The sequence below is a fragment of the Diachasmimorpha longicaudata genome, chromosome 19 (assembly GCF_034640455.1).
Source record: "Diachasmimorpha longicaudata isolate KC_UGA_2023 chromosome 19, iyDiaLong2, whole genome shotgun sequence".
NCBI classification, from domain to species: Eukaryota; Metazoa; Arthropoda; class Insecta; order Hymenoptera; family Braconidae; genus Diachasmimorpha; species Diachasmimorpha longicaudata.
The window spans coordinates 1,985,565-2,013,423 of NC_087243.1; the positions used below are offsets into that span (position 1 = coordinate 1,985,565).

Sequence of the window (27,859 nt, forward strand, 5' to 3'; positions counted from 1 at the left end):
ATGGTAGTCTCCATGATACCACCAGGAGCGTGCAAAATTAATAACTAATTTAACAAAATTCAACTGATCGAAACGATGAGTTAATGAAGATTTACAGATGTCGTTAACCTCAAGTACATCGATGGGATATGTAAATATGTAACAGCTTGTAATTAAAAAATAAAACCTACTTAATATTATAAACTAAAATAATGTATATAAAATGTAAAATCAGTGGAAATAACCCAACTCTGGGGTCGCTGGATGTTAAACAAATAAAATAAATGAAAGAACCAAAAACATCAAAATGAATAATTGAAAAAAATTATTGGAAATAAACACAAGCGATGATCCAAAAGAAATAAAAATTTTTGATTAATTTAATTATCAATAATAATGTTTTACAAGGAATAAATAATTTAGTTCAAAAATAACATGAGAAATAGTTAATTTCAGTCAAAAAAAAAACCCTTTTGACCACATTTTTGCACTCGTTACAAAATAATTATGTCAATATTTACCTTCTCCACTACAAATGAAAATTTCCATTAAACATTTTCCACTATTTTCCGTTTTTTCACTGCACGACGTCACAAGAATTCGACATTTTTTACATTAAAAATTCTAAAAACTCCAACAAATAACCTAAATCAGATATTTCCAAAATAAATAATTGAGAAAAACACATTTTTGGGAATAAACACAAGCGATGATCCAAAAAAAAATGTTGATTAATTTAATTCTCAATAATAATGTTGTTCAAGTAATAAATAATTTAATTAAAAAATACCACGATAAATAGTTAATTTCAGTCAAAAAAAACCCCTTTACCCACATTTTTGCACTCTTTACAAAATAATTATTTTAACATTTAACTTCTCCACTACAAATGAAAATTTCCATTAAACATTTTCCACTATTTTCCGTTTTTTCACTGCACGACGTCACAAGAATTCGACATTTTTTACATTAAAAATTCTAAAAACTCACAAATAACCTAAATCAGATATTTCCAAATCCTTCAGGAACCTCTCCACCTCTGTCTGAAGAATCGAAAATGTTGACACCAGAATGCACTGTTAAATATCACCAAACAATTCCCTAACGATCACAATAAACTAACTTTAAAAATGAATTTTTCCTCTGTCAGTGTGTGGCGGTGGTTGTACACACACCCACACAACACAACACAGACACACAGGACGGACACACACGCACACACACACACACTCGAAAGAACTTGACTCACGTAGTGAATAATCCCGAATGGCGCATGCACGGCTCAGCTGGTATGTGATGAAGGCGAGATATCATCGAGTGTAATAATGTATTATTACTATGCTTCTAACGTATTAACCAAGTGCTGGACGCTGTATTGTTGTTAGCGGGTGAGTTATGAATAATTAAGTAATAATTAAAGTACGTGTGGGGTAAATGGAGTCTAATCTACACCAGTGTTTCTTCTTGTCAGAAGGGCACCCCTGGTAGCACCTGCCATGAGACCCACCTAAATTGCCTCGCTGTCAGCCCCTCAATGATCTGTCATGAAACTATTATTTTGTGCCAAATATCTCCGAAATATGTCAATCGTCATTCGCTAGTGGGTGTTCTGTCGTTGGATGAATTTTAACAAAGTGCTGTGGGTCATTGTTTTGTACTGGTGGGTGCCCAAGTATGCAAACAATCTGCTCGTACATGTCTAAAAAAACAACTTTATCACTGGCATAATTTACAAAAATAGTACATTATTTATAACCACTGAATTATTTATAAACTCGTCACGTTATTCAACATGATTTTTTTTCTCCAGAATCATGGACCTTGATGACACACAGTGATTTTAAAATGTGCAGTACTTGATTGAATGATTAATAGTGAGAGACTGGGCATTTGGGACCACATTTATTTGTGATTCAACAACTGATTTCGATTAAATGTACCACAAACGGAGGTGGACACACGAAAACAGCTGGGACTGCGCCGTGTCATTGCTACTGATTTTTTGAAGAATTTTTCAAAGTGATTTGGAGTTTATTTAATTCCGAGGGGAGCATGGATTTTATCGGGGATGAAGACAGGCGGAGACGCCTCAGAGCACTCGAGGAGAGGATCAAGGATCCCAGGAGTGTGTCCAATATCGATTGTCTGCTTGATACTGTTCAGGCACTGGTTGCTGATTGTGAGCATCCCAGTGTGAAGAGGATGAAGAATATTGAGGCTTATATGAACAGATGTAAGTGTTGATTTTTTATTTGTTTAAATTAATGGAGGTGGCACTTCAGATTTTGATAAATTATTGATCATTTTGATTAGATGCTTATTAATTAGGATTGTTGTCTGTTGGTGAAGGTGTTGGTTACTAGTGGATTTCTTAAATTATTTAATTATTGTAGTGAGTTAGTTGGAGCATTGGAAAGTATTTTGTTAACCAACAGTTTTGTTGAAAAGATTGAAGATTGTTGGATTAGTTAAAAACTTCTTTTATGACGTTGAAATGATTATTTTAATTGTTCATTGAAAGATTCCAAAGGATTTTATTAACCAACAATTGCAGTAGAATCATTGAAAATTGTTGGATTAATTAAAAACTCCTTTTATGATGTTGAAATGATTATTTTAATTGGAAATTTAAAGATTCCAAAGGATTTTATGAAGCAACAATTGTACTAGAATCATTGCCACTTGTTCACTTAATTAAAAATGTCTTTTGGGACATTCAAATGATTATTGTAGTTGTAAATTGACACATTCCAAAGGATTTGATTAACTCACAATTTTGCTATAAAGATTGACAATTGTTGAATTAATTAAAAATCCCTTATATGACATTTAAATGATTATTTTAATTATTAATTGAAAGATTCCAAAGGATTTTATTAGCCAACAATTACACTAGAATCATTGATAATTATTGAATTAATTAAAAATCTCTTTTAGGACATTTCAATTATTATTTTCATTATTAATTCAAACATTCCAAAATATTTTATTAACCAATAATTTTCCTAGAAAATCTAACAGTTGTTGGATTCATTGAAAATCCCCATCTACATTGAAATAATGCACGACATAAAATATTCCCCGTTCCTTACCAAACAAATAATTTATCATTAATCCTACTTTAAGCTCTTAATAATTATTTCGTTGTTTTTTTTTCATTTTTACGCTCATTTAAATATTTATCACCCCATGAAGAGACGCCTCGCTCATTCACTGAAACAAAAAAACTCCCAAATCATTTTCGAGTAATAAAACAATTGCTCCATCTGTTCTTAAAAATTTGCGAAACTCATTTTTATTGTCGCAAGATAAGAAGACTTCGATACTCATTATTGTTCTGATCGGATAGTAAATTTTTCGGGAGAAAAAATTTTAAAAAATATCGCGGTCTAGGGAATTGTTTTCTTTCGCCTGTCATATCAACGGGGACTTCTAATCTTATCTTCCTTCAAATATTAGTGGTATGGCAATTATTCGGGGCCATAAAAGGTCAGAAAATGCAGAAAAAAGTGGACTGAAAAGACCTTAAGACAATCAATTGTCAATATTTCTGCAAAAGTTTAAAATCTTTTTTATTCTACTCATTCTAATATTAATAATTACACTTCATCTCATATTCAAGATGTCATTTACTCCCAAAAACATTATTTTCCTCTAAAACTAATAATTTCAGAACTAAAATCCAAGTGAAGTCAAACCTCATCTTCCTGTCCTAAAGTCCTTGCTTTCTTCATTAAATTCCCAACTATCTCAACAATTATTATCTAGTTATCCTCCACATTCTCCAAAATCATCTCTTTCTCCAGACGATCTTATGATTTTAAAACCAGAAAATTACAATTACAAATTAAAAATAAATTATAACTAATATCATCAAACCATTTCTCTCAACGCAGATGACTCAGTGGCTCAGGAAATCTGCAAAATGCGAATGCGGACAGACGACTTCACCCTCATCAAAGTGATCGGGCGAGGTGCCTTCGGTGAGGTGCAGCTAGTCAGGCACAACTCCACCCAGAAGGTCTACGCAATGAAACTTCTCAGTAAATTCGAGATGATAAAACGATCGGATTCAGCTTTTTTCTGGGAGGAACGAGACATTATGGCACACGCTAACTCCCAGTGGATTGTGCAGCTCCACTTCGCATTTCAGGATCAGAAGTACCTCTACATGGTGATGGACTACATGCCAGGTGGTGATCTGGTGAATCTCATGTCGAATTACGATGTTCCGGAAAAATGGGCGAAGTTTTACTGCGCCGAGGTTGTGCTAGCCCTGGACGCCATTCACTTGATGGGATTTGTTCACAGAGACGTTAAACCTGATAACATGTTACTGGATAAATACGGACACCTGAAACTTGCGGACTTTGGCACCTGCATGAGGATGGATACTGACGGGTTAGTGAGATCTGATACTGCGGTGGGAACTCCTGACTACATCTCTCCAGAGGTTTGTAATGAATAGTTAATTTAATTAGTGAATTAATCGAAATTTTATTTTTCTTGAGTTTGTTTGTATTTCTATTTATACTTCTGGATTTATTTAATTTTTCTAGTTGTTATTCTTTTTGTTGCTTCGACTCAATCGACAAAGTGATACATTGATTGGAATTTAATTACATTGCAAATTAATTAGAAAGGGAAATCAGTTTTTTTTTTTAAAAAAAAAGGTAATTTGTTACTGTCTTCACAAAATTTTAAACTTTTTGTTTATATTTCTATTTTTACTTCTGGATTAATTTAGTTTTATCTATTTCTTATTCTTTTTGTTGCTTCAACTTAATCGTCTAAGTAAAACATTAAATAAAATTTAATTACATTGCGAATTAATTAAAAAGGGAAATCAGTTTTTCTAAAAAAAAAAGTAATTTCTTAGTGTCATCAATGAAATTTTAAATTTTTTGTTTATATTTCTCATTTCATTTCTTGATTAATGTAATTTTATCTGTTTCTTATTCTTTTTGTTCCTTCATCTTAATCAACACAGTGAAACCTTAATTAAAATTTAATTACAGTGCAGTTTAATTAGAAAAGAGAAATCATTTTTTCTAAAATAAAAAAATAATTTGTTAGTGTCTTCAAAAAATTTTTAATTTCTTTGTTTATATTTCGATCTTCACTTCTGGATTAATTTAAATTTATCTGTTTCTTATTCTCTTTGTTGCTTCAACTTAATCGATAAAGTAAAACATTAACTAAAATTTAGTTACATTGCAAATTAATTAGAAAGGGAAATCAATTTTTCTAAAAAAAAAAAATAATTTGTTAGTGTCTTCAAAAACCTTTAAAGTACATTTTTTCGAAAGATGAAAAATATTCCTAAATGCGATTCTTCTTCTAGTCTTCTGACAAATTGAAATAATCCACCAGCGGATGAACAACATATTTTTTTTAAATTTCTGCTCCTGCAATCGTGACTGACCGACATCTAAATATTGAATTTGTTAATATCCTTTGAACGAAAAGAGAATAAATTCCCAAAATGCGAGTGGAAAGACCCGAAAATATAATATTTTCGATGTCTCCATTAAATTGTTATTTCGCCCCATTCTCGTTCCTTATTTGTTATTAAAATCAATGTTAAAACTTCCGATCAGAAGCTGAAAATTAAATTGCATTATTATCACATACAACAATCTCAATTCAATTAATAATAAAACTGAAGGCCCCCCTACTGTACTTTTAATACATCAAAATCCCATTTGTTTAACAATTTCCATTAAACTTTTTCATTTATATTACGACGAGACGAGAATCATCAACATTTAAACAATTTTCCAAATCCAAATACTCACAATTACCCTTTTAAATGAATTTTACCTAAAGAATGACCTTTTGTTATCATTTGTTAACTCATTAAACCCAAAAACAAAAGTCTATCCCACATAAAAAACCAGATAATAATTCATAATTGATAATTTTTTACACAAATTCAACCTGCAATCGTCATAAAAAATTAATCCCACCCTTCAATATTCCTCATAAACCTCTATTCACCGAATATTAAATTCTCCAGGTGCTCCAGTCTCAAGGAGGTGAAGGTGTCTACGGTAGAGAGTGTGACTGGTGGTCAGTGGGTGTTTTCCTCTACGAAATGCTGGTGGGTGACACTCCATTCTACGCCGATTCCCTCGTGGGCACATACTCCAAAATAATGGATCATCGTAATTCCCTCCACTTCCCCCAGGAGGTGGACATATCGCACTCAGCAAAAAGCCTGATCTGTGGATTTTTAACCGACCGGACAAATCGTCTGGGGAGAAACGGTGTCGAGGAGATTAAAACTCATCCGTTCTTCAAAAACGATCAGTGGACATTCGATAATCTTCGGGATTGTGTTCCTCCAGTGGTTCCTGAACTGTCAGGAGACGATGACACGAGTAATTTCGATGACGTTGACAAGGAGGACACCCCTGAGGAGAGTTTTCCAGTGCCAAAAGCCTTTTCTGGTAATCACCTGCCCTTCATAGGCTTCACTTACTCCGGTGATCATCAATTACTGATCAATAAAACTGGAAAAGAGGCGGTGGATGGCATCAGTGGAATTATGGACAATCACATCAACAATGGAGGAGTCACAATAGCTAGTGATGATCACAAGATATCGCAACTGGAGAGTCTCCTGGAGCGTGAGAGACGTCAGGTGGAGACTCTGGAGGCGCGTCATCATGTTTTATCGAGTCAGATGGAGGCGATCACCAGGAGGGAGAGTGAATTGAGGGGTGAGGCTGCTAAAGCTGATAAGGAACTGACTATTCTCAGACATAAGTACAAGGAGGTGCAGCGGCGAGTGGAGCACGAGATCGAGGCGAGACGAAAGGCCGAAAATCTTCTGGCTGATTTGAAGAAGAAATTCGATGAGGAGCAGAGTAGGAGACAAAGAGATGCGTCAAACTCTCATCTGACTTCGGAGAGGGTTTTGACACTGGAAAAACAGATCAAGGAGATGCAGAGTAAACTTGAGAGGGAGACAGAGTCGGCCAGCAGAATGAGAAAACAAGCGACTGAGGTGACTGTTGCTAAACAAACTGCCAAACAAATGGCTAATGAATTGCAAGCAGCTAGAGCACAACTCCAGGCACAGACTGACTCGTTACAGCAGGAAGTGGCTAGTCTTCAGGGACAGTTGTCCAAGGAGCGGAGTTCAAGGACACAAGAGGCTAATTTAACTGCTGAGTTGAAGTCCAGACTCGCCTCGTTGTATGCGGAACTCGAGGGGGCCAGGGAAAAGGATGAGAAGGTCATGTTGGATAATAGATTGCTGAATGAGAAGGTGTCGGCGTTGGAGAAGGAAGCGGCTAGCTTGACCTTGGAGCTGAAGGCGGCACAGGCGAGGTATAATCAGGAAGTTGCGGCACATCAGGAGACGGAGAGGTCCAGGATGCTGTCGAAGGAGGAGGCGAATATGGAAGCTGTCAAAGGTAGGGATGGATTTTTAGTTTGGGATTTATTTTGTGGGGATTTGGGGAGTATTTGGGTGTTTGGGTTGATTGTAGTTTAGGGGAGGTTTTAGGAAGACGGGGGTGATATACTAGAGGTACCAAATTAATATCACTCGAGATGTGAGTTTTTCTATGAAGTCCGGGTGTTGGTTTGTCAGTCGATTAATAAAAACTGCGGGGGAGGAAAGGTAATTGATAAGGGTAACTAATAGAAATGATTAAATTACACTGACACTGGGGTACTCAAAGTTCTAAAATGCTATTTTTTAGTGACCACGGCTTTTGCGTACACTTGAGAGATACAAAACTTAAGATGTCACTCCAACTTCACTTCCAAAAACGAACCAACTCGATCTTTCCTTTTTTCTCGTGAGAGTGTCCGAAGAAAGAGGAGGGAATTTGCTGTACAACAATTATTTGTCGTTTTTCTGATTGGTGGGCCAAGAACCTTCGAACTCATTGGTGTGATCTATTGATGGTGGGAGTAGAGAGGGTGTGATTTGAAGAAAGGGAGAAATTTGACATTTTCGAAGTGATAAATTCCCGGCCAGATCCTTCTGAAAGTGTGTTCAGCGTATGGGTGCTAGTAAAGTTGGGGAGTTTCCCACCATAAATGACGGGTTCGGAGGTTGTTGGTCTTCGCACGCGATTTTAGGGTTGACAAAAATAGTGAATTGCTGAAGAGCTGATGAGTTTTGGGGAACAAGATTTTTCCCAGATGACCAGCAGCTTTGTCCAAACTACTAGGTCGTGATTTTCTCTGGAATTGCCGGATTAGACGGATGAAAAAGAGGATTAAAATTGCAGTTATTTGCGTTCTCTTTCTTTTTTCGCTCTCCAGAACGTATGGTAATTTAAAATATTTTCCTTTTCTGGAGAACAAGAAATTATAATTAAACACAATTGGACCACAAATAAAAATAGAGTTGTTGGCGATGAAACAACCGCTTTTCACCGGTTGATAAATCTCACACACTACAATCTCGATGATCCAAGGAGATGGGGGGAAGGGGTACCTGGGATAACCTAAAATTCGTATAACAGATAGAAAAAATTCTTAAAAAATAAAAATTTTTAAAAAATTCTTAATTTTCAATTATTTTTTTGTAATTTTGAATGACAAAGTGACATTCAATGATAAAAATATGGAAAAGTTAAAGTGTATTGACACAGGGTAATCTTTGATATACAAAAGATTCCCAAATGAAATGTCGCCTGTCACTAATACGACTCAAGAAAGTCTGAATGCACCATAAGTTGAATGAACCATAGAAATAACTCTTTGTCAATTTTATCATATTCTGCGGACTTCATCGATCTACGACTTGTCTCCACGTCGCCGGATTTTATCGTGAATTGTTCCAAGTTAGATCGATTTCGTCCCCAGTCCCCTACACTCGTGTCTCCAACTCCATCATCGGACGCGACAGTTCTAATAATTTCTCCTGCATCCAATCTCCTTATTGCTTCTCATTTCTTTTCAACACTCACTAGGATTTTTTTCATTTTTGGGACATGACGAGGTCCTTCAATTGATTGTCGAAGGAGAACTGTTGTATTATCGATCAAAACAAAGGAGGAGTGCATAAAACATGTTGACACGAGTGTATTCGGTGGCTCCATCGGGTATATTCGAGGGTTTCCGTATTATCCGAGACAGGCCGGTGTCTCGGATGATGCGGACGTTCGGATAATCGAGATTGTACTGTAATTCCTTTTTATTTGCATAATTGACAGGAAAAAAATGTGAATTTCTCTGGAAATTCTGTGGGACAATCGACATTTTCTGGTTTTTTAATATTTTTAGGGGCACGTAAAATTAAATATAAGACGTCTTAAATTTTTTTGAAGTCGTCTTATATTTATATTTAGAGTTTTTTAAATATTAAAAAAAAAGGATTTTTATTATTTTTTTTTAATTTGGTAAATATTTTATTTTGATATTAGTCATCAGAATAATTCAATAGTTAAAAATAAATATCAATATGTCTGTCTATTACTCATTTATAAAAAACTAATTAGAAAAAAACATTCTAGTGAACCCCATTTTCAAGAAAAAAAATTTCTAAACATTTTAACTAATTAATTTATTCCCAAAGTCTTCAGTTACTTTAAATTTCTCAGAATTTTTATTTCGAGCAAAAAAATATCTGGAATTTCCGGCTGAAAATGTTCTTCACGAGAATTGAATCTCAGTTTTGAATGACAAAAGACAAATATCAGTGATCTCTCACTCTCGACATTTAACTGCTCCTTTATTTATCTTCTGATAAAATTCTTTATTTACTTTTCGATAAATTTATGAAAAAAAAATCCAATAACGAACGTCTCTGGTCTCCCCTCCCCCACATTCGATGAAACTAATTCCACAAAATAATAAATTATTTCTGTTTATCATTACCCCCCCCCCCACTTCCCCCACTTTTATTATTTAATTAACTTTATGATCATTTACACGCGGCAGGAGGATTGAACAAAACCATAAAAGGTACAAAATTGTTAATATTCGTTTAACAAAACGTATCCTATCACACCTAATTAAATAAATAAGTTAATGAATTATTTCTATTCCAATTTTTCAATCTGATGAACAATCAAATACATCATTTTTACGTACGTACATCAAAATACAAATAAAAGTGTTCGTTACATCGAATTCCCTTAAAAATGTTCAATTGTTGTTATCCATTTTCATGATTTTAATTTTTTTCGTCAGCTCTACAAGTCAAATTAAACGAAGAGAAGAGCGGACGACAGAGGGCTGAGCTCCTGGCCCAGGAAAAGGAACGTCAGACGTCGATGCTGTCGGTGGACTATCGACAGATTCAGCAGAGACTCCAGAAACTCGAGGGTGAACATCGCCAGGAAGTGGAGAAAGTCAAGGGGCTTCAAGGTCAGGTCGAACAGGAGCAGCAGAAGAGGGATATCCTTCAGGCGGAGTTGGGACAACAGACTTCAGAGGCTGGAAGACTTCGTGCACGTGAACAACAGCTTCTGGGGGAGGTTAATCAACTCCGGGAAGCCAAGAGACAAATTGATGAGGAGCTTAATAGTCTCAAAACACAGCGAAATGTCGATTTACTACAGACGAAGGAGCTGCAGGAGCAGTTGGAGGCTGAGGCCTACTTTTCGGTAACTTAATCAAATTGTCAAGTTATTTTAATGTGCAGATGTTGCGAAAGAAATTGACTCCATTTGCATGACGTTTCGTTATTAATTGTTGTTGTTGTGAGAATTTGAATTGTGGAAAATCGAATATATTGAGATGTTTGAGATAATGATTAATTTTGGGTGATAATTTGAATGAGGAAAATGATTATGAATATTTTTGACGGGAATTGATATTTTGATTCGTTGAAATTTTTATTGGATCGTATTGTTTGTTTACTTTTGGCAAAGTTGGGGGTTATAGAAGTTCCATTCGATGGAAAATTGTAATTTCGCGTTCGTTGGATTAGGGGTTCGTCAAAAGGGTAAATTAATTGAAAAATTTTTCATTTGAGAGCTCGAAAGTTGGAATTTTTAATTTTCATGGAGTGAAATTAAAAAGGTCGTTAAACATATGATATAAAATCATAAAATCAATCTGTTATTTTTAAAAACCGTTGATTATTAGTAATTAATATTCATCAATTAGTGAATTCTTGAAACATTAGTGAACGTTTCCCTTCGGTAAAATTTTCATCAAATCATTTTCACTCCCGTTTTATAGATTTTGGTCGTTATAAAAGCACAAGTCCATTAAAAATTCGTAATTTTCTAATTGATTTAATTAAAGTCTCGTTAAAAATCTAAATTAATTGAGAAATTGTTCATTTGAGAGCTCAAAAATTGGAATTTCTTTGAATTTTGAATTTTCATGCAGTTGAATGGCCAAAAAATTCGTTAAACATATGCTATAAAATCATAAAATCAATCTGTTATTTAAAAAAAACGTTGATTATTAGTAATTAATATTCATCAATTAGTGAATTTTTATAAACATTAGTGAACGTTTCCCTTCGGTAAAATTTTCAACAAATCATATTTTCACTTCCGTTTTATAGATTTTGATCGTTATAAAAGCACAATTCGATTGAAAATTCGTAATTGTTTAATTGATTTAATTAGAGTTCCGTTAAAAATCTAAACTAATCGAGAAATTCTTCATTTGAGAGCTCAAAAATTGGAATTCCTTTGAACTTTGAATTTTCATGCAGTTCGATATTAAAAAAGTCACTAAACATGTTATCAAATCACAAAGTCGACCTGTTATTTAAAGAACTACTGATTCTTACTAATCAACATTCACCAATCAGTAACTTTTGCGAACATTACTAACCATTTCCCCCGCAATTTATCATTAATCTGATGAAAACAATACTGAACTATATGATTCATTAACGCAGAAGACTAGAAAACTACAACTGCCACGAATTCTTTACGTGATCTTTATCTTAAAAAGTCATTATTAATTATAATTATCAATAATATTCATAACATTTAGAGGGGATACCAAAACAGGTTATCCCCTCATCACCTTCTTTTTCTTCTTTTTTTGTTTACCAAATTCTACCAAAAATCTCAATAATGTGATCTTCATTTCCAAAACTCATCATTAATTACAACAATCAATAATATTCATAACATTTAGAGGCGATACTACAACGGTTTATCACCTCATTATTTTATTTTTCTTCTTTTTTTTTCCAAATTTTACCAAAAATCTCAATAATCTGATCTTTATTCCAAAAACTCACCATTAATTACAACAATTGATAACATTCATATCATTTAGAGTTGATACTACAACAGTTTATCCCCATTATTTTATTTTTCTTCTTTTTTCTACCAAATTCTACTGAAAATCTCAATAATCTGATGTTTATCCTGAAAACTCATCATTAATTATAACAATCGATAATATTCATAACATTTAGAGTTGATACTACAACAGTTTATCCCCTAATTACTTTATTTTTCTTCTTTTTCACAAAATTCTCCCAAAAATCTCAATAATATAATTTTTATCCAAAAAACTTACCATTAATTACAACAATCAATAATATTCATACCATCTAGAGGTATTACCAAAACACTTTACTTTATTTTTCTTTTTTTTTACCAAATTCTACTAAAAATTTGTTCCAATAATGTTATTCATACAGACACTATACAAAACACAGACTCAAGAACTCCGCGAGGAGCTAGATGAAAAGACTCGTCTTCAGCAAGAACTCGAGGAGGAAAGAAGTTCCCTAGTCCACCAGTTGCAGTTGTCCCTAGCTCGAGGTGACAGTGAGGCATTAGCCAGGTCGATAGCTGAGGAGACAGTTGCTGATCTCGAAAAAGAACGAACAATGAAAGAATTGGAGTACAAAGATGGCCTCGTAAAGCATCACCACGAGTTGACAGCCAAAGAGCAACTGTTGACTAAAGTCAAGGAAAGTGAATCAGAGCTGAAGAAGTCGGTTGATCAATATCTCAAGGACAAGGACGATGTCAACAAGAAGCTGAAGGACTTCGAGGAGTTGTTGACAAAGTCTCAGGAGGAGATTGACAAGCTCAACGCTCGATTGAAGACAGAACAGCTTTTGAAGCAGGAGGCAATCAGTAAATTAACGCAGGTTGTCAGCAGGAAGGACTTCTCGGCGACGGGGAAGGCCAAGAACAAAGCGTCGTCAGCTGATCTCAGGAAGAAGGAGAAGGATTGTAGGAAATTGCAGCAGGAGCTGACACAGGAGCGTGAAAAATATGGACAGTTGGCAGCTAAATGGCAGAAGGATTTGCAGGATCTTCAGGCGCAGCTGGTGGAGGAGAACTCCTCGAAATTGAGACTGCAAATGGAGTTGGACTCCAAGGATTCGGAGATTGAGACGTTGCAAATGAAGATATCGTCGATGAACTCGGAGACTGCCAGTGTATCATCCATTGAGAACGATGGAGATGACTCACTACTGCCTGATCATGGTGCCATGAGACTTGAAGGCTGGTTAAATGTCCCTAATAAGCAGAACATCAAGAGACACGGGTGGAAGAAACAATATGTCGTTGTGTCATCCAAGAAGATCATATTCTACAACAGTGAGCATGAGAAGATGAACGCTGATCCTGTGTTGATACTGGATTTGAGTAAAGTTTTTCATGTGAGGTCAGTCACTCAGGGGGATGTTATTAGAGCAGACGCCAAAGATATTCCTAGGATATTTCAGGTAATTGTTTGTTTATGTTTTTTATTTAATTTTGGGTTTATTGGACAGTAAATGTGTCTTTCAATGACAGAAGTTATTTTCGTTCTCGGATGGGCATTTCTTAATTAATTATATGGGCTCATTATTTCCTTTACTGAATCTCTAGATGAGTTCGTCGACATTTAAAGTCTTTTTTAGATTCAAGTCATGCCCTGGTGATGAAAAGAAATGAAGATGTGGTTTATTTTAATTCGTAGAATATTCTGAATGATAAATTTTGAGGTTAGAAAGTCCTCACTTCATCCATTTTAACATTAATCATGATTAGTTTATATTAATAATTATGATCATCAGGTCTTGCCACCAATTTCATGATAAAAATTGATTAATTATGTCATATAACAATTTATAATATCAATATAAATTATATTTTAGTTAACAAATGTTGATCTGCTAAAAATGCAGAAGTTTAATCTGCTCCCAATGGCACATTAAACTTATAAACAAATATTTGTTCAAAATATCCATTTCCTGAGGATAAATGTTTACTTTCAGTAATTATTTAACATTTGTTCCTTTTCATTCTTTTTATTTAAACAAAATTTCCCAGACAATTGAAGTTTTCTCTTGGAAAAATAACAACTTTTGCAATTTATTTTTATTCACTCAGTTAATGTCGACTGATTTATTTTGTGTAACAGTTTTTTAATTAATTATATGGGCCCATTATTTTTTTTACTGAACCTCTAGATGAGTTCCTCGACATCTAAAGTCTTTTTTAAATTCAAGTTGAGCCCTGGTGATCAAAAGAAATGAAGATGAGGTTCATTTTAACTCCTAGAATATTCTAAATGATAAATTTTGAGGTTAGAAAGTCCTCACTTCGTCCATTTTAACATTAATCATGATTAGTTTATATTAATAATTATGATCATCAGGTCTTGCTACCAATTTCATGATAAAAATTGATTAATTATGTCATATAACAATTTATAATATCAATATAAATTATATTTTAGTTAACAAATGTTGATCTGCTAAAAATGCAGAAGTTTAATCTGCTCCCAATGGCACATTAAACTTATAAACAAATATTTGTTCAAAATATCGATTTCCTGAGGATAAATGTTTACTTTCAGTAATTATTTAACATTTGTTCCTTTTCATTCTTTTTATTTAAACAAAATTTCCCAGACAATTGAAGTTTTCTCTTGGAAAAATAACAACTTTTGCAATTTATTTTTATTCACTCAGTTAATGTCGACTGATTTATTTTGTGTAACAGTTTTTTAATTAATTATATGGGCCCATTATTTTTTTTACTGAACCTCTAGATGACTTCCTCGACATCTAAAGTCTTTTTTAACTTCAAGTCGTGCCCTGGTGATCAAAAAAATGAAAATTTGGTTCATTTTAACTCCTAGAATGTTGTGAATGATAAATTTTGAGGTTAGAAAGTCCTCACTTCATCCATTTTAACATTAATCATGATTAGTTTATATTAATAATTATGATCATCAGGTCTTGCCACCAATTTCATGATAAAAATTGATTAATTATGTCATATAACAATTTATAATATCAATATAAATTATATTCTAGTTAACAAACGTTGATCTGCTAAAAATGCAGAAGTTTAATCTGCTCCTAATGGCACATTAAACTTATAAAACAAATATTTATTCAAAATATCCATTTCCTGAGGATAAATGTTTACCTTCAGTAGTTACTTAACATTTGTTACTTTTCATTCTTTTTATTTAAACAAAATTTCCCAGACAATTGAAGTTTTCTCCTGAAAAAATAACAACTTTTGCAATTTATTTTTATTCACTCAGTTAATGCCGACTGATTTATTTTGTGTAACAGTTTTTTAATTAATTATATAGGCCCATTATTTTTTTACTGAACCTCTAGATGAGTTCCTCGACATCTAAAGTCTTTTTTAAATTCAAGTTGAGCCCTGGTGATCAAAAGAAATGAAGATGAGGTTCATTTTAACTCCTAGAATATTCTAAATGATAAATTTTGAGGTTAGAAAGTCCTCACTTCGTCCATTTTAACATTAATCATGATTAGTTTATATTAATAATTATGATCATCAGGTCTTGCTACCAATTTCATGATAAAAATTGATTAATTATGTCATATAACAATTTATAATATCAATATAAATTATATTTTAGTTAACAAATGTTGATCTGATAAAAATGCAGAAGTTTAATCTGCTCCTAATGGCACATTAAACTTATAAACAAATATTTGTTCAAAATATCCATTTCCTGAGGATAAATGTTTACTTTCAGTAGTTATTTAACGTTTGTTCCTTTTCATTCTTTTTATTTAAACAAAATTTCCCAGACAATTGAAGTTTTCTCTTGGAAAAATAACAACTTTTGTAATTTATTTTTATTCACTCAGTTAATGTCAACTGATTTATTTTGTGTAACAGTTGCTGTATGCGGGCGAGGGTGAAGCCAGACGTCCTGGGGACGAGAGCAATCCACTGCCAGGGGCTGAACTACCTCAATTGACTGACAAACCAGGGACACAGTCGGTCAAGGGACACGAGTTCATTTCTATTTCCTATCACATGCCAACAACTTGCGAAGTTTGTTCGAAGCAATTATGGCACATGTTCCGCCCACCACCTGCTCTTGAATGTCGAAGTAATTAATTATTCCTTTTTGTTATTGTGAATTTATTCTGATAAAGTTAGGGCAGAGGAATGAAAATTGATAGTAAAATATCGAATATGAAAATAATTTTTTTTATAAATGAAAATTCATCAATTAATGAGCAATTTATTTTGATAAATTTCATGAGGAGAAATGAAAATTAATTCTAAAGTAGCCAATGGGAAAATTTTTCTTTTTTTTGTCATCATTTTTTATGTATTTTGTGAAGAGTTTTTTACATTATGAGACCTTTTTGTTGATGAAATTTCTGCAAAATAATTAACATTTTGATGATTTCTATTGGATTTGAAAGTAAATCGTTCACATTCTTCTCAAAAGTTTAACAAATTTAATGTTATTTTATTGAGTAATCGAGTTTTTCGTTTATTCTGATTAACTAAAATTGAAATTGAACTGAAAATAATCGTAAAGTATCGAATGTGAAAATTATTTTGTTTATTTACTATCATTTTTCATGTATTCTGCATATTTATATAATTTTTTAACATCAAAACCTTTTTATTTAATGAAATCCCTTCAAAATAATTAACATTTCCATAATTTTACTTCAACTCAAAACAAAATCGTTCACATTTTTCCAAAAAAATTACCAAATTTGATTTTATTTTCCTGATCAATCGATTTATTTTCACTTATTCCATCCAATTAACCATCACAATCATAAAAAATTTATTATCCAACAAATAAAAAATTACCATGTCCCACTGTTCCATTTTTTCCTTAAAAATTCAAGGGTCAACATCACTCCAATTATTTCCTACTTAAAAACAAATAATATCAATAATAATAATAATAAAAATAACTTTAATCATTTGTTATCTTGTAGGATGTCACATAAAAGTCCACAAAGAGCACCTCGACAAGAAGGAAGATGCGATAGCACCCTGCAAACTCCACTACGACCCCAACAGTGCTCGTGAACTGCTGTTACTCGCTGGAAATCCTGACGATCAGAAATATTGGGTCGCCCGGTTGTCTCGGCGTATACAAAAATGCGGATACAAGGCCAATTCCCACGTTGATGGTACAGGACAACGCGTGTCGCCAAGGTAGCGTAAAATCGACCAACACGAGGAACACCTAAGTAGCTCTTGTTTTGTGACAACGCATGATTGGGTGTAGCGAGGTTAGCCTTTGTTTTTGTCTTGTTTCGAGATTAATGGATCTGGGTGCATGGGATGGGTGATTTTTGGTAGGGTTCAGTGGGTTCGTCCTTTGCAGAGAACGATATTGATCCTTAAACACATTAACACGAAGAAGAAAATTTTTATTTTGTGTTTTCTCGGTTTTATTTGTAAATCAGAAATTTATGTGGTATATGTTTGGTTTAGGATTTTCAGATTTGGGAGGCAAAATTATTTTTTTTCAATAACATTTGTCAAAATTAATTTTTCTCGCAATGACATTGGTGAAAATTAATTTTTTTCTTAATGACATTTATCAAAATTAATTTGTTTTCAATGACATTTGTCACAATTAATTTTTTTCGCAATAACATTTTTGTCAAAATTAATATTTTGTCAATGACATTTGTCAAAATAATTTTTTTTCGCAAGGACATTTGTCAAAATTAATTTCTTTCGCAATGACATTTCTCAAACTTAATTTTTTTCTTAATGACATTTGTCAAAATTAGTTTTTTTGTCAATGACATTTGTCAAAATTTACTTTTTTCTCAATGAAATTTGTGAAAATTAATTTTTTTCGCAATGACATTTATCAAAATTAATTTTTTTCGCAATGACATTTCTCAAAATTAATTTTTTTCTCAATGACAATTGCCTCGAATTCAACAAATCAAAGATGAAAAAATTATCCATTAGTTATTCTTTAAGGGACTTCTGCAGCAATTTTATGGAACTAGAAATAGAATAGAAATAGATTAAATAGATTCTTCAAATGATAGTAATTAGCTGCGCAGATCTTCTACGAGAAAATATCGAAAATGTGTCGTTAACTATTTTTCTTAAATCAGTAAACAACAATCGACAATCGACTAAAAATTCGGCAAATCTCATTAACAGGTGACTTGAAAATTACATTTTTTTATACAAATTAATAATGTTTGTTTTATATAATCAAATTTCTTCAAAATCATCAACATTTTAATAATTTGCATTCAATTCAAAACAAAATCGTTCACATTTTTCCCAAAAATTTAACAAATTTGATTTTATTTTACTGATTGATCGGCTTATTTTCATTTATTATAATTAATTAACCATCACAATCATAAAAAAAAAATTATTATTCAACATATAAAAATTCAAATGGAAATTTATCGTAAAAATATCGAATATGAAAATGATTTTGTTTATGTTAGTTTTATATGGCCACTAACCCCCCCCCCCCCCTAACTTGCACTTTTCGAACGTCGAAACAATTACAATTACAATTAGTGAACAATTCATTTGGAAATATGAAAAGCGATTTCACGATTTCAATTAATTTTGAAAATTCCATAACATTTTTTCGTGTGGGAAATGCTTTTCTCAGCTCTAATTCTGTGTTCATGTTCAATGTTTACTGATTTTGTCTTTTGTCTTTGACAGAAGTGCATATTGTCGTATGATAAATCTAAAAAGATTTTTAAATTCATTTTTCGTTAATTTTTGTGCCTCGAGGTCCTATAGAATTTAATTTATTTGATCGTTTCACGATTTCAATGACTTAAAAAATCAAAACTAATGTTTTTTCTTGACAAATATCGTTTCTTAACTCGACTAATCAAACATGAAACAGTTTTCATCAAATGAACTCTAATATTAGAGAATTAATATGGAGACGTGATACCTGTTACTAGACCCTCCCCTCCCCTGTGTTTAGATATCTTAACATAAATATTGATTTAAACTTAAATAATTGCAACGATTTCGCCTGAAAGCAAAAACATAAAAAATTTTCGAAAATTTCATAACATTTTTTCATGTGGAAAATGCTTTTCTCAGCTCTAATTCTGTGTTCATGTTCAATGTTTACTGATTTTGTCTTTTGTCTTTGACAGAAGTGCATATTGTCTTATGATAAATTTAAAAATAATTTTAGATTCACTTTTCATTAATTTTTGAGTCTAGAAGTCCTGTAGAATAGGTTTTATTTGTTTGCTTCACTGACACGAAAAAAACTAATCGCAAAATACGAGATTTAAAACGTAATTTACGCGATTTTGAAAATGAAAATACGATTTTAGACGAAAATTACGTCTCAAATAAACGTAAAAATTCTATTTTAAAAACGTAAATTACGAGTTCTAAAATTTAGGAGTTTCAAAATTGTAATTCACGTTCTTCGAAATCATAATTTACATTTTCAACATCGTAAGCGTAATTTACCTTTTTTCAAATTATAATTTCCAAGATAATAAGTCGTAATTTACATATAAAAAATCATAAATGATATTTTAAAAATTCCTTTCCCCTTTCAACCTCATAATTTACTTTTTTTTTATACAAAATTTACGTTTTATATTGACACCCAATTTACATTTTCAAAATCACAATTTACACACTAAAAAATCCCGTAAATTACCCTCTAAATCTCGTATCCTCCGATTACTATTTCATTCACAATTTCAACAAATTGCAAATACAAAACATATATTTCCTACCTCAAACACAAACATGAAACCATCACCCCCAATTATCCATTAACTACAACTAATAATAACATTATTAAATTCAATATTATTCAATATTATTATTATTACTAATAATAATTACAGCATAATTACATCCAATATAATCATATATAATTCTTATAATTATTAATAATAATTACAATATAATCACATACAATTCTTATTATTACTAATAACAATAATATTATTACATTCTATTTGTTTACACCCCCTCCAACACCTCCTTTCTCATTCAACAAACTTATTTATATACTCTACATACTCTACATATGTGTGTGTGTGTCCACTCTCCATTAATCTTTCCACCTATTAATTGATTAATTAATTAATTAATTCCTCATCACCCATTAACCCCTACCAACCACCAATTAATCTCACCCCCCCCCTCCCCCACTCACCTCACCACCTCCCCCCCCACTCACCTCTGCACCACCCCCATCAGCTCCTAACTCGGCTCCTGGGTTTATGCATCCGGTTACTTACCTCAAAATAAAAAAATATCAAATTCATCATTCAATTTCAGGGAATCAACAAGATCAACGTTAAAACCTTACCTCTCTGTTCAACAGAGATCAGCAACATTACCAGCAAATGCGAGTATGGGAAAATGACCTTAAAACCCACTTGTGATCAGTATGAAGATCTTAATGAAGATCGTCTTCGTTCAGTGCTAATTAATCGAATTATGAGAGAGGAAATACTAATGGAATCTCAATCGCCAAAGGTACACAGACTAAACGGTAATACGAGTTGTGCTGGAGCTTCGGGGGATGATAAATTATTTTGGACTCCAGGAAAGTTGGATAATTTGTGTACATCGAATTCATTTAACATTTGCCATTAAATCTCGAGTTATTGCCAATCTCGAGGAGAAAAAAAAAACAAATAACAAATAACTTGATTATTATTTACTTTTTTCATTTCTAAGTTACGTGACAACTTCGTCGTTTTCTACTAATGATTCAGCTGTTTTTTTTTTTATTATTATTATTAACTTGAAAAGGTGATGGACAAGTTGTGAGGACTCGTCAGGACCCGATGTGTTTATGAATAATAATAATGAGTATATTTTTTGATTAATAGAATCCTTGAAATTTCAAATCGTATAGTATTATTATTTTTATATGTAAAAAAATGTGGAGACGTAGAATTAACGTCGTGGTGTGATCTATTTTAAATGAATCGTAATTACGATTATGATCATTTATGTTTTCCCCCCCTTTTTATTGAATAATTATAGCCAAATTCAATCTAATGGAACAGGATCTCGATTCATAGTTTTTTTTTTTATTGTACAAAACAAAATGAATTGAGATGACATTTGATACATCACGACGATGTCACGATCTTGTTGTAATGTTACTCATTGAATTAAGTGAAGAATGAACAATCAATATTCGATGATAATCCAATTTTCAATGAGACGCGCATTAATCGATTAATTGATACGAATTACTACCTAAAAAAAAAAGATAACTCATTCTCAATAATTGTCATTTTCTAGTGATCGTAGAGACGATGATTGTAGGGCCCATTGAAGGATGTGGTGCTAGAAGTTAATTTTTTGAATCTGATTTATCGATGTAATTTTATAGTAACTATTGAGGGTTTATTACTAAAGCCTGTAATTGCTGTTTGAGCAAGAGAATGTTAACCGACTGCTGCCCTGTGCCTTTTTTCGTTTTCTTCCTCAATTTATTGGGGGTGAACTACCCTTTGTATGAAAATTAAAAAAGAATTTTCTGTACTCTAATGCAGTGAGATAATGAGCAAAGTACGTAGGATAAATAATGAGATAAAAGTGAAAATAGTTATTATATTGAATGATAAATAATTGTTACGAGGTGTTTTCTCAATTAAATCGGTTAATCGATAATATTAATGAGAATAATCGTGGAAAAATGCGGTGAATCAAAGGTTTTTGTTAATTATAAGATGTGATGACAGACGCGGGGTGCTGCTGAGTCACGATGACCAACAATTTTCTAAGGTAAATTATTGATAAATTTAACGAGAAAGTGAAATCATGATAATGCGAATGAAATAATAATGCAAAAAAAACTTGTTACACCATATTTTATTGTTTAGTTATTTACAATCTGTATAATATCAATTATTATTACGATTAAAACTATTTTGTAGATAATATGCAAATTCTTATTTTTCATTTTTATGATTATTAGTTTATGGATCTAGTGGAAATTGTCGCTTCGTCGTTAATTACGACTATTCAATATCGTTTATGATGAAGGAAAATAAATTGTTTATCTACGTCGTTAATGCGACTAGGAGTTGGCTGGCAACTCGGTAATTGGGGATGAAAGTCACACAAAATGTTATAAGTGTTGAATTGGTTTTTTATAACTCGTAAGATTATATACACAATCGGAGATCTACATCTCGATAATTCTAAAAAAAATCAATGATTATCATTGATGATTTTTTTCGTTTAATTTGAGAGGTGAATAATTTGAAAGACGCATGCACGACACAAGACGATTGACTGAAGTTGAGGGTCAGTTCTGGGGGTTGGAGTGACCCCAGCGGTATCGTAGTACCTCACCCCAGGAGGTGGGGGGTCTGTCCGTCAGCCGACTCAACAATTCTTCAGGAACACTCCCGCTACTGAGTCATCGAAATTTTTTTTTTATTGAAATTAGGTAACACTAGGATGAGCAGAAAAGGTGGGGGAAACGATAGCTCTGGTAAACAATACCCCCCGCCCCCGGCGCGGATATCATCCTCGTTGTCCTTCTCTCTTCGGGCTTAGCAAACCACCCTCCCCCCTTTTTTTATGTACTAACGCAGAGGGGTTTAGGGGCGGGGTGTGGGGTGGGGGTCAGGGGGGCCCCGCCCCCCTCAAATAAAACAAAAATTGTGAATTTATATTTTTAAAACCTGAATGTGGTGAGTGATTTGATTAAAGTAAATTTTTTTTCTTCTGAAGTTTTCATTTGAAATGGAAATGGGCGGGAGGGGGCTAAGCCCCCCCTCCCGAAATAAAATAAAAATTATTAATTTTCTTTTTCTTAACTGGGAATGTGGTGAATAATTTAATAAAAATAAAGCCATTTCCTTCGGAAGTTGTCATTTGAAATCAAGATGAGGATGGAGAAGGGGGGGCGAGGCCCCCCCTCAATAAAAAGAAAAATTTATTCATTTATATAAAAAAACTGAATGTGGTTAATAATTCAATGATAATAAATCCATTTTCTTCGGAATTTTTTCATTTGAAATTAAGATGGGGTTGGGGAGGTCGGGGGGCGCAGCCCCCCCCTCAATAAAAAGAAAATTTATTTATTTATACAAAAAAAACTCTGAATATGGTGAGAAATTTAATAAAAATAAATTCTTTTCTTCGGAACTTTTAATTTAAAACCAAGATGGCGGTCGGGGGGCGAAGCCCCTCCCCCCAATAAAAAGAAAATTTATTCATTTACATAAAAAAACGGAATGTGGTGAGTAATTTAATAAAAATAAATCCTTTTTCTTCGGAAGTTTACATTTGAAATCAAAATAGGGGCGGGTCGGGGGGCGAAGCCCCTCCCCCCAAATAAAAGAAAAATTATTCATTTATATAAAAACACTGAATGTGGTGAATAATTTGATAAAAATAAATGCGGACTTCTTCGGAAGTTTTCATTTCAAATGAAAATAGGGAAAGGGGGCTAAGCCCCCCCTCCAAATAAAATAAAAATTATAATTTTTTTTTTTTAACTGAATGTCGTGAATAATTTAATAAAAAAAAATCCTTTATTTCGTAAGTTTTCATTTGAAATCAAAATAGGGGGGGATCGGGGGGCCAAGCCCCTCCCCCCAAATAAAGGAAAATTGATTCATTTATATAAAAACACTGAATGTGGTGAATGATTTAATAAATGTAAATCCTCTTTTTCGTAAGTTTTCATTTGAAATTAAAATAGGGGGGGGGGCTAAGCCCCTCTCCCCTTCCCCAAATAAAACAAAACTTATTCATCGATATAAAAAAACCGAATATAGTAAATAATTTAATAAAAATCAATCCTTTTTTTCGGAAATTTTTATTTGAAATCAAAATACGTCTGAAATAAATTAAAAAATGAAAAATTAAGATTCATCTGGGGGATATTTTTTTTGAGGATTTATCCTTCTTTATCTCACCCTAGTGTTACCTAATTTCAATGAAAAAAAAAAAACATTTCGACGCCGCAGAGGACTAGACCTCCATTTTTAACCCGTCCCCCTGACAGCGGGACTGCTCCTCAGAAATTGTCGAGTCCACTGACGGTCAGACACCCCAACATAGCGTGTGGCGCCCTGCCTCTTCTGGGGTGAAGTACTACGATACCGCTGGGGTCACTCAAACCCCCAGAACTGAACCTCTACTTTAGTCAATCCTCTTTGTGCACAGCCATGAGGGAGAGGGAGAATAAAACGTTACGTTTGTCGATCACGACGAACGATTTGTCGTCATAAATCGTAGGATACAATAGAAATACGTCACTCGTTTCCTCTAGTCTAATAGTCGCCGATAAAATTGTCGAGAAAGCTGTAAAAATCGATTTTTATTAGTTTCGGAAATTCAATATCTTCTTATTCGTCATTTTAATTCGCGTGGGCGGAGAGAAATCGTCAGTAAAAATTGCGGAACTGGTCGTGTAATCCATGAGCGAGTGCTATTTTACGGTTTTTGTAGACAACAAAAGCGAATAATTCTGAAACTACCGTAATTTCTTTGGTCTATCGCAGAAAAATTGCGAAGTCGACACTTAATTTTTCCGAGACCAGTCAAATTTAAGGAAAAGTTTCAAAATGACTGCGACGCCATATTTGAAACTTCCCGGAAGTTGAATACGTTCTACAAAATTTCTCGTCGAATGTCGGCGGACCGACATTCGAGGGAGCATTAAGGATGAACTCAAGGATTTCCTCAGGATTTTGTGAGGAGATCCTTGAAAATGCGCAGTGATAACACGTTTTCGATCAGTGCTGCGCATCTAGTTAATTGCAATTTCATGTTCTTCAGAACTTGTGAGTCGTTGTCGAGACTTTATCGATCTTTACCCCTTTATCGAGTCTTTAACGACCACAAAAAGATGATCGATCGCATTAATGGAATAATATTCTGTCACATAAATTGCCATTTTTACTTCTGCGATTTTCTTCATTCGGAAAAATGTAATTTTTGAAAAATTCTATTTTTTGGTAACACATTAACGAGTTTATAATTTTTGTCATCTTCGACGTTTCTCTGCGGGTCATTAAGTTATTTCTGAGGAGTCAGAGCTCTTGCGAAATGTCTCGAATCGCCCTCAGGCGAAGGTTTTAAGCAGTCGATATTATTTTAACAGAATTTGATGTTTACACATAATCGACGACTGTACAACGGGTGTTTCGTCTCCAACAAATCTATTTTTATTTATGATCCAATTGTGTTTAATTATAATTTATTGTTCTCCAGAAAAGGAAAATATTCTAAATTACCATACGTTTTGGAGAGCGAAAGAAGAAAGAGACCGCGAATAACTGCAATTTTAATCCTCTTTTCCATCCGTCTAATCCGGCAATTCCAGAGAAAATCACGACCTAGTAGTTTGGACAAAGCTGCTGGTCATCTGGGAAAAATCTTGTTCCCCAAAACTCATCAGCTCTTCAGCAATTCACTATTTTTTGTCAACCCTAAAACCGCGTGCGAGGACCAACAACCTCCGAACCCGTCATTTATGGTGGGAAACCCCCCAACTTTACTAGCACCCATACGCTGAACACACTTCCAGAAGGATCTGGCCAGGAATTTATGACTTCGAAAATGTCAAATTTCTCCCTTTCTTCAAATCCCACCCTCTCTACTCCCACCATCAATAGATCACACCAATGAGTTCGAAGGTTCTTGGCCCACCAATCAGAAAAACGACGAATAATTGTTGTACAGCAAATTCCCTCCTCTTTCTTCGGACACTCTCACGAGAAAAAAGGAAGGATCGAGTTGGTTCGTTTTTGGAAGTGAAGTTGGAGTGACATCTTAAGTTTTGTATCTCTCAAGTGTACGCAAAAGCCGTGGTCAATAAAAAATAGCATTTTAGAACTTTGAGTACCCCAGTGTCAGTGGAATTTGATTATTTCTATTAGTTTCCCTCATCAATTACCTTTCCTCTCCCGCAGTTTTTATTAATCGAGTGACTAAACAACACCCGGAGAGACTTCAGTGAAAGAATCACATCTCGATTGATATTAATTCGGTATTTCGAGTGTACCATCATTAAAAATCAAAATTTCGGAGCTCAATTTTCAATCGTTATGTTGTTACAAACCTGCAAAAAGGGAATTTCGTTCCCAATTGGCTACATATGTTGTACATAATTTCTTTTGCTCAATTCTTTCGAAATTGTCTCCATACACTTGTGACCTTGATTTGACAATATTTCATTTAATACATGGAATTTAGCCACTAATAATCAGGATTTTTCTGTTGTAATTAATTTACAAAAGGAAGAACCTGACAATAAAACAAATATCAAAAAGAATTGTCACATTTGAGTTCATTTCAAAATACAAATAACTTTTCTGTTTCAGAAGGCCCCTCATATCCTCTTTCTGTTCATCCTAGTGTTACCTAATTTCAATGGAAAAAAAATTCGGTGACTCAGTAGCGGGACTGATACTGAGGAATGGGGAACTTGCATGCGGCCCAGATTTGAGAAATAAATGTATTAATAAATAGTTTAACGCCTATGGAATACTCTCCAATGAAAAATGCATTCTAACTCATTGCAGTTTTTTTTTAACAATCAATCGAAAATTGCATAATTTTGAACCATGTTTTAACGCTCGTGACGTCATCAGGCGGTGACTCCGGGTTCTTATTGCAGCCGCTAGATGACAGCACTGATATTTTTCTAAACGTCAGCCGGTGTCAACAAACAGTAGAGGTTATATTGTTAAATGTCACTTCTGCCCAGTAATGGGCGAGAATAACCTGCGGCTTCACACCACAATTTTCGAATATTTTTGCACGCAGGAACTGTTATAAACACATTATTCGGTGTTGACACAGTTGAGTTCGCACACGATGGTACAAAACAATAATTGTATGGTTGTTTTTTAACTTTTTCCCTATCATTTGACATTTTGGAGTATTTGTGAGTGTTTTAATCAGTTAAGGTTAAATCAGTTTAAATAGGTTTAATCAGTTAAGGTTAGGTAAATTTGATATACCGACGGTAGGAATCTATGATCCGGTAGATGGCGCCACATGCGGAAGTATAGGACCCGCCTGATGACGTCATGACAACTTTTGGAGCATTTGAAAATTTCACTTTTTGAACAATCGATAATTAATTGTTAAACGATTTTTTAAATGTTTTTTCATGAAAAATCTATTATTAGGACCATTAACTATGTAAAAAAAAAATAAAAAAAAATCATGCAAGTTCCCCATTGTTGAGTCAGGTGACGGGCAGACCCCCCACCATTCCGCGTGGCGCCCTCTCTCCCCTGGGGTGAGGTACTACGATACCGCTGGGGTCACTCAAACCCCCACAACTAAACCTCTACTTTAGTCAACTCTCTTTACGAATTACGTAACCCAATTTCAACGTTTCTCTTCTGACATTTTTACTGACTATTTCTCTCCCTGTGATGCACGTGGTAAGATGTTCACGTGTCTAAACTCGTTGTTGTGCCGCATCTGATGATTTACTTCCTGACGAAGCCCACAAGAGCCCGATGACTGAATCTCGTTCTCATTAATGGCACAATTTGTCTCAACTGATTTCCCTGATTTTTCAGTGGCTCCTTGACATTTCGATTTTTGAATGTCTCCTGCTTGGCTCCCCTGTATAAACAGAGCTCACCTCATACACCATCGTCTACTTATTGCTAAGAGACGGTACGGCAAGAGGAAAAGCGCGAGAGAAAGAGAGAGACGAAGCGGTGATAATTTGCCAATGT

The 27,859-nt window shown here is 33.6% G+C and overlaps 2 protein-coding genes and 1 long non-coding RNA gene across 20 annotated transcripts in view; 1 reads left to right on the forward strand and 2 right to left on the reverse strand.

Moving 5' to 3' along the window:
* Positions 1-1,217: 1,217 nt before the first annotated feature.
* On the forward strand, positions 1,218-22,084 carry LOC135171238 (rho-associated protein kinase 1). Of its 11 annotated transcripts, none has more exons than XR_010300511.1 (11): positions 1,221-1,367; positions 1,451-1,639; positions 1,790-2,212; positions 3,876-4,432; positions 5,999-7,403; positions 9,889-9,912; positions 10,141-10,556; positions 12,572-13,615; positions 16,047-16,263; positions 17,120-17,419; positions 20,454-22,084. XR_010300511.1 is itself a non-coding variant. In XM_064137630.1 (11 exons), exons 3-11 carry the CDS (start codon positions 2,032-2,034, stop codon positions 20,539-20,541), a joined length of 4,155 nt encoding a protein of 1,384 aa, XP_063993700.1. In that variant the 5' UTR covers positions 1,221-1,367; positions 1,451-1,719; positions 1,790-2,031; the 3' UTR covers positions 20,542-22,084. The 11 variants fall into 11 exon arrangements, 9 of the variants coding, with proteins under 9 accessions (XP_063993701.1, XP_063993700.1, XP_063993699.1 ...); XR_010300512.1 differs by having other exon boundaries at positions 20,500-22,084; XM_064137630.1 differs by having other exon boundaries at positions 1,451-1,719; positions 17,120-17,342.
* On the reverse strand, positions 12,625-16,118 carry LOC135171244 (uncharacterized). Its single transcript, XR_010300513.1, has 2 exons — positions 15,506-16,118; positions 12,625-14,922 (listed from the first exon to the last, which is right to left on the reverse strand). It is a non-coding gene; the product is annotated as an uncharacterized LOC135171244 (long non-coding RNA).
* LOC135171241 (uncharacterized) overlaps positions 21,990-27,859 on the reverse strand; it is a 51,440-nt gene continuing 45,570 nt past the window's right edge. For 7 of the 8 annotated variants that reach the window (XM_064137637.1, XM_064137640.1, XM_064137638.1 and 4 more), the window contains exon 10: positions 21,990-27,743. In XM_064137637.1, coding sequence (XP_063993707.1) covers positions 27,605-27,743 — 139 coding nt within the window. In that variant the 3' untranslated portion in view covers positions 21,990-27,604. Of the gene's footprint in view, positions 27,788-27,859 lie in introns of all 8 variants that reach the window. The other variant, XM_064137645.1, reaches the window with a different exon arrangement.